This window comes from Macaca thibetana, chromosome 11 (genome assembly GCF_024542745.1).
Source record: "Macaca thibetana thibetana isolate TM-01 chromosome 11, ASM2454274v1, whole genome shotgun sequence".
Lineage (NCBI taxonomy): Eukaryota > Metazoa > Chordata > Mammalia > Primates > Cercopithecidae > Macaca > Macaca thibetana.
The window spans coordinates 20908132-20916273 of NC_065588.1; the positions used below are offsets into that span (position 1 = coordinate 20908132).

General features: G+C 36.3%; 1 protein-coding gene across 2 annotated transcripts in view; it reads left to right on the plus strand.

Annotated features, from left to right (window-relative positions):
* PDE3A (phosphodiesterase 3A) overlaps positions 1-7700 on the plus strand; it is a 314907-nt gene extending 307207 nt beyond the window's left edge. For both annotated transcript variants that reach the window (XM_050747593.1, XM_050747594.1), the window contains exon 16: positions 3625-7700. In XM_050747593.1, the coding sequence (XP_050603550.1) occupies positions 3625-3866 (242 nt within the window). In that variant the 3' untranslated portion in view covers positions 3867-7700. The remainder of the gene's footprint in view (positions 1-3624) is intronic.
* Positions 7701-8142: the final 442 nt, after the last annotated feature.

Sequence of the window (8142 nt, forward strand, 5' to 3'; positions counted from 1 at the left end):
AAATGTGTTGAGACTTGTTTTGTGTCCTAACATCTGGTCTATCCTGGAGAATAATTTCATGTGCTAACAATGAGTATTCTGTAGCTGTTCAACAAAATGTTCTGTAAATATCTGTTAGGTCCATTGGTCTAAAATGCAGTTTAAATCCAATGTTTATTTATTAATTTTCTGTCTAGATGAGCTGTCTAGTTCTGAGAGTGGGATGTTGAAGTCCTCAACTATTTTTGTGTTGAAGTGTCTCTCTCTCTCTCTCTCTCTCGATCTATTAATATTTGCTTTGCGTATATCTGGGTGTGATATTGCTTCTCGGCCTCTTGGCTAAGATCAGATTTAGTATCTGGGTGCTCTGGTGTTAGTGCATATATGTTTAGAACTATTTTATCTTCTTACTGAATTGATCTCTTTTTCATTATATAATGACTATGTCCACTTTTTACTGTTTTGACTTAATTTCTGTTTCATCTAACATAAGTATAGCTACTCTTGATTGTTTTTTGTTTTTGTTTGCATGAAGTATATTTTTTCTTTTACTTCTAGTCTATATCTGTATTTTCTTTTACTTCTAGTCTGTATCTGTCTACAGGAGAGATGAGTTTCTTAGCACATAATTAAGTCATGTTTTTTAATCAATTCACCCATTCTGTGTCTTGTAAGTGGAAATCTTAGTCTGTTTACACTCAAGGTGATTATCGATATATGAGTCCTTATTCCTGTCATTTTGTTAATTGATTTATAATTGTTATGTATATCTTTTGTTCCTTTCTCTCTCTCTCTCATTGTTTATCATTGCAGTTGGGTAGTTTTCTGTAGTGGTAACATTTGATTCCTTTCATTTCCTTATTCATGTTTGTTCCACCAGTGGGTTTTACGCTTTCAAGTGTTTTCATAATGATAGATACCATCCTTTTGCTTTCACATGTAGGCCTCCCTTAGGTATTTCTTGTAGTGCTGGTCTAGTGGTGATTAATTCTCTGAGTTTTGCTTCTGTGAAAAAAGACTTTATTTTTCCTTCATTTATGAAGGATAACTTGGCTGGGTTTATGGTTTTTTCTTTCAGCAGTTTGAATATATTATCCCATTATCTTCTGGCCTGAAAGATTTCTGCTGAGAAATCTGTTAGTCTGATGGAAGTTTCCTTATAAGTTACCAGATACTTTTCTTTTACTGTTTTTAGAACTCTCTGTGTCTTTGACTTTTGACAGTTTGACTACAGCGCACCATGGAGAAGACCTTGAATTGTATTTTTGTGAGTTTCTCTGAGCTTCCTGCATCTAGATGTCTAAATCTCTGTTTGTTAGAGTTGGGAAGTTTTGACCTATAATTTTGTTAAACAGGTTTTCTTTTCACCTTCTGGGACACTGAAAATTCAAATATGTCATGCAAGCTTTGTTCATTATTATTATTTTTTATGTTTTTAATGTTCATCTGACTGGGTTATGTCAAAAGACCCATCTTCAAATTCTGATTCTTTTTTCAACTTGATCTAGTCTATTGTTAAAACTTTTGAATGTATATGTATTTCTTTCAATGAATTCTTCATTCCAGAGTTTCTCTTTGGTTCCTCTTTTTTCTTTTCTTGATACCTGTCTCTTTAGTAAATTTCTCATTCATATTACGAATTGTTTTTCTTCTTCCTTATATTAGGTATTTCCTGTCATTTCTCTGTTGAATTCAAAATTATATTTTAGATGATAAGTCTGATTACCTACTCAGTCCATTGGTTCTTCTCTGTGGAGGAGGCAAGTACCAGATGTCTCTAGCCTACCATCTTGAAGATGCCAAGATAAGTGTCTTTTTTTTTTTTTGAGACGGAGTCTCACTCTGTCGCCCAGGCTGGAGTGCAGTGGCCGATCTTGGCTCACTGCAAGCTCCGCCTTCTGGGTTCACACCATTCTCCTGCCTCAGCCTCCTGAGTAGCTGGGACTACAGGTGCCCGCCACCACGCTTGGCTAATTTTTTGTATTTTTAGTAGAGACGGGGTTTTACTGTGTTAGCCAGGATGGTCTCGATCTCATGACCTCATGATCCGCCTGCCTCGACCTCCCAAAGTGCTGGGATTACAGCCATGAGCCACCGCACCTGGCCCAAGATTAGTTTCTTAAAGGAGGTATACTAAGGTAGAACTTTTTTTTTTGTTACAAGTTATAAAATTCCAATGGAATGAGGATATACAAAAAGTGAACATTATTGGTTCATGTAAACATGATGTTGGCTATTATCAGTGCTTATTTGTTCTTGCTTTTGTCTCTGCCTCACCTGCCTAACAGCTTGTTCTTTCAGCTTTGCTTTCTTCATGAGGCTGGAACTATAGCCAGCTGTAAGTTCACTTTATTCCAGATGCATAAGCAAAGGAGAAAGGATCTCCAATTACACCTCTCAAACCCACATTCATTATGTGCAAATGGGAAATATCTCAAGGAAGGACTCAGGCCCAACTTGGGTCACCCACGCAACTATTGGCCGGTCACTGTGATACAATTTTGTAGACCGGTTGTGAGTGAGGAAGTAGAATTTAAAAACCTTTTCTAGAACCACATAATTGAAGGGAGGGGGAAAAGTTCTCTCTAAATGATTTTGGATGCACAGTTACCAGAAGAAGAGATAATAAGGAGAACAAAAGGGAAAAAATAAAAACAGAAACAGTATATACTCTAGGAGGCATATATGGAGTAACATAGAAATTTAGAAGAAAGAGATTATTTCTTAGAAGAATTCAGTGAAATCTGATGGAGTCTTTAAAAAATGAATGGATATATACTCTCAGTGGTTGCAAAGAACATTTCAGAAGGATAGGTAGTACCAGCTTGAAAATACGAGTTCAGTGTAGATGTTTTAAAAATTAAAAAAGCAGGGTATAGTTAACTACATTTTGAAATTAATTTTTTTTTTAGTTTAGTTTAGTTTAGTTTAATTTTTGAGATGGAGTCTTGCTGTCTTCCCAGACTGGAGTGCAGTGGCGCAATCTTAGCTCACTGCAAGCTCCGCCTCCCGGGTTCACGCCATTCTCCTGCCTCAGCCTCCCGAGTACCTGGGACTACAGGTGCCCACCACCACACCCAGCTAATTTTTTGTATTTTTAGTAGAGATGAGGTTTCACCGTGTTAGCCAGTATGGTCTTAATCTCCTGACCTCGTGATCCGCCCGCCTCAGCCTCCCAAAGTGCTGGGATTACAGGCCTGAGCCACTGCGCCCAGCCTGAAATTAATTATTTAGTCCACATGAAGCAGATGAGGAACATCAGAACCATCTTTAAATATATCAGTCTTGTAGATGTTTGTGAATTAAATTGACTGACAGAGACAGACATAGCAAGAAGTTATTTCAATGATCTATGTAAAAAGCCTTGAGAGCCTGAATGTAAGGAGAATAATACCAAGATAAAAGCAGAATCTTGCTCTGGACATTGCCAAATATTAAATACCATCCCTAGTTATTTGTGAGTGATATTTTAATGATTATTGCCATTTTCCTCTTTCTTCCCCATTCTCCAAAACTGCATTATTATAATATACAAACCAAGGTTATGGATTACCTCCTCTTAATTATCTTAAAAGAGATAACATTTGTGTGCTCAGCACACAACTAAGTAGTCTAATTTAGTGCATTTTATTTTATTTATTTTAGAAAAGAAGACTTTCAAAAGGAGAAAAATCTACTGCCAAATAACTCAGCACCTCTTACAGAACCACAAGATGTGGAAGAAAGTCATTGAAGAGGAGCAACGGTTGGCAGGTGTTGAAAATCAATCCCTGGACCCGACCCCTCAATCGCACTCTTCAGAACAGATCCAGGCTATCAAGGAAGAAGAAGAAGAGAAAGGGAAACCAAGAGGGGAGGAGATACCAACCCCAAAGCCAGACCAGTGACAATGGATAGAATGGGCTGTGTTTCCAAAGAGATTGACTTGTCAAAGACTCTCTTCAAGCCAGCACAACATTTAGACACAACACTGTAGAAATTTGAGAAGATGGGCAAATGGCTATTGCATTTTGGGATTCTTCGCATTTTGTGTGTATATTTTTACAGTGAGGTACATGTTAAAAACTCTTTGCTCAAAGAAGCTTTCACATTGCAACACCAGCTTCTAAGGATTTTTTAAGGAGGGAATATATATGTGTGTGTGTATATAAGCTCCCACATAGATACATGTAAAACGTATTCACACCCATGCACGCACACACATACACACTGAAGGCCAGGATTGCTGGCTCCACAATTTAGTAACATTTATATTAAGATATATAGTGGTCACTGTGATATAATAAATCATAAAGGAAACCAAATCACAAAGGAGATGGTGTGGCTTAGCAAGGAAACAGTGCAGGAAATGTAGGTTACCAACTAAGCAGCTTTTGCTCTTAGTACTGAGGGATGAAAGTTCCAGAGCATTATTTGAATTCTGATACATCCTGCCAACACTGTGTGTGTGTGTGTGTGTGTGTGTGTGTGTGTGTGTGTGTGTGTGTGAAAGAGAGACAGAAGGGAACGGTTTGAAAGGGTGCTTGTGTGCATGTGTGTGCATATGATTTTTGTGGTTTCAGTAACTCATAGAATAGCTGTAGCAAATGACTGAGTACATGTGAACAAACAGAAGGAAGTTCACTGTGGAGTGTCTTTGGGAGGCAGCCATTCCAAATGCCCTCCTCCATTTAGCTTCAAATAAAGGGCCTTTTGCAGATGGAGGGCACTGAAGGGCTGGGTGAGAGGGCCACATGTTTGGTATTACATTACTGTTATGCACCACTTGAAGGAGCTCTATCACCAGCCTCAAACCTGGAAGACCGAGGCATTTTCCAGTCTACTTGCCTAATGAATGTATAGGAGCTGTCTGTGATTATGGATGTCACTCAACTGAGATCAAATCACCATTTAAGGGGATGGCATTCTTTATCCATAAACACCTAGGAAAGAGTCAGAGTCAGGTCTTTCAGTCAGGTTAGAATTCTAAATGATGCCAGAGAAGGCTTGGGAAATTGTACTTCAGCGTGATCGCCTGTGTCTTCTTAATTTGCTGCAAAATGTGTGGTAGAGGAAGAAAAGGAAACAGAAAAATCACTCTGGGTTATATAGCAAGAGAGGAAGGAGATTATTTCAACCCAGGGTTTTTGTGTTGATGTAGGAAAAGCCTGATTCTTGGCAACTGTTGTAGTTTGTCTTTCAGGGGCAAAGGTCCCACTGACAACCCCTGTTGTGGTATCCACACGCCGTTTGTCGGGGTAGCCTCCATCGGCAATCTGGCCCATTGTCAGTCATGCTTCTTCTGGCAGGGGAGATTATAGAGAGATTGTTTGAGGATCGGGTTATTATTGAAAGTCTTTTTGTTTGTTTTGTTTTGGTTTGTTTGTTATCTACACTTGTTTATGCTGTGAGCCAAACCTCTATTTAAAAAGTTGATACTCACTTTCAATATTTTATTTCGTATTATTATATATGTCATGATAGTTATCTTGATGTAAATATGAAGATTTTTTTGTTTCTGTAGATAGTAAACTCTTTTTTTAAAAAAGGAAAAGGGAAACATTTTTATAAAGTTATACTTTAATCACCATTTTTATACATTGTAGTTCTCTCCAAGCCCAGTAAGAGAATGATGATTCATTTGCATGGAGGTCGATGGACAGCCAATCATCTACCTATTATAATTTAAATGATAATCTGATATAGTTTTTTTTTTTTTTTTTTTTGCCAATTAAATGAGGATGCTGCAAAGAATGTTTTTTTCACTAGTAACTTTTGCTAACTGAATGAATTCTGGGTCCATATCTCCCAGATGAAAGACTGTTAGCCAATACCATATTTTTATAGTTGGTGTCCATTTCTTTCCAACACTGTTTGGTTATGATTCTTCCTTCAGTACTATATATAGACCTACTCATTATCTAAACAATCTTAGCTTCTATGTAAACTTTGATTGTGATTTCCAGTTTTTATTTTCTCTGACGTAGTAGAAAGAAATGTTTACATTAAAAATACTTTTATTTCTCGTAAATGGATATTGTACTCTCCCCTTTTGAAGCATTATTTTACAGTAATTCACAGCGTTTTAAAAAATAAGGCAAAGATAATACAACAAAAAATATTCATGGTTTCAAGGCAAATTCTCCAATAAGTAGGAAAATGTAAAAAGGATCAAGTGGATGCAGCCTCTACCTAAATAATTAAAATATATTTCAGTAGATTTCTGAATTAACACCAGGTCTTCATTTTTTAGAACTTACCTAATTGTTTTCATTTCCTTAGTTTTGCCTGTGTGTCTCTATGTTTGCAAAAATTACTATGAGTCAAATTTTGCCAGTGAATTTAACTATTTTCCTTTCATTGCAATTAAGAGAAGGGGGAGAAAAGCATTTATCTTCTCATACCCCTTGTGTCTAATTACTTAACAAAGCCAATATTTTCCCATCTTCCAAAGCCTGTCCATCTCTAACATAAATATTAATTGAACATAAAGCCACGTTTGGAGTGAGTGGACTGGCAGGACAGTTGGAAGCCCATCACAGTCTGTTGGCAGTTTCATCAAAGCTGTATAGTCCAATTAGCAGGGCATCTTGGCTACTACAGTGGAAGTCTCAGCAAATTGCCTGGTTTTGTTTTTTGTTGTGTTTTAAGGTACAGGAAATAAGAGGAATAATAGTGGCCAAAGCAATTAGAACATCTTCATTCCAGAACTGTGTTCATCAATCCAGGAAGATTGATACATTTTTCTTTAAAAATAAATTACTATTACAGCTAGAAGTCAATTGGGATAAATAAAGGGATGAAGATCCACCAAGTATGTGACTTTCGTACACACCCAGTACATCTCAAAGGATGCTAAGGGACATTTTCTGCCAGTAGAGTTCTCCCCCTTTTAGGTGACAGCAATATTATTGTGTTCACATCCAAATCCAGAGCTTACTTCCTGTGGTGCCAATGTATTTGTTGCAATTTACTACATTTTTATATGAGCCTATTTATAGGTGCCATTAAATAAACTCAGGTCTTTCAAATGAAAGAGTTTCTAGCCCACCTAGGGAAAAAGGTAATTGTTTAGAAAACCATAAAATCAATGGTAGGAAAAGTTGGAACTGGTTACCTGGATGCCATGGTTCTCTGTTAAGTAAAAACCAGGTATATTCTGAGTGTCATCAGTGTTATTTTCAGCATGCTAATAAACGTCTTTCCAGTTATATATCTAAATTAACCTTTAAAATATTGGTTTCCTTGATAAAAGCACCACTTTTGCTTTTGTTAGCTGTAATATTTTTTGTCATTTGTATAAGACCTGGTTTGGCTCTCAATAAAAGATGAAGACGGTAGCTCTGTACAGGGATATATCTATATTAGTCTTCATCTGATGAACGAAGAAATTTTCTCATATTATGTTCAAGAAAGTATTTACTTCCTAAAAACAGAATACCAAATTCTGTCTATTTTGGTTGAATACCAGAACAAATCTTACCGTTGCAATCCCAGTTAAACTAAAGAAAAGGAATATCTTACAGACTGTTCATATTAGATGTATGTAGACTGTTAATTTGCAGTTTCCCCATATTCCCTGCCTATCTTACCCAGAGAACTTTCTTTGAAGGTAAAAGCTGTGCAAAAGGCATGAGACTCAGGCCTACTCTTTGTTTAAATGATGGAAAAATATAAATTATTTTCTAAGTAATAAAAATATAAAAATTATCATTATAAATAAAGTCTAAAGTTTGAAATTATTAATTTATAAAAGTGAACTAATTGTGTGATTATCAAATCTTGATTAATGAGAAGTGAATAATCTAAAAATCATTTATATTCTACTGTGGGAGGTATTCTTGGTGCTTCCATGTCAGTAAGGGGCTCTCCATTGTCCTCGTCATTTATAGTACTTCTAAAATAATAATGGAAACCTCAATAAGGGTCTTGTCCTCTTCTGTCATCCTAACCCTGATTCTAGTTTAATGCCTTTCCTGACTTATATGCCATTTGCAAATCAACTGCCTTTCAAACTGTTAGAACATGCCAATAAAACAAAGTTCTATGAACTTTCATAGTCTAGAAACACCAACAAGATCCCCCTTATTTAGCGATTATTAGCTAATGTGTGGAAGAAATATCAATAAAAGTTCAAATGCTAATAGCTCAATTCCAGATAATTGAAAGCTAAAATATTTATGT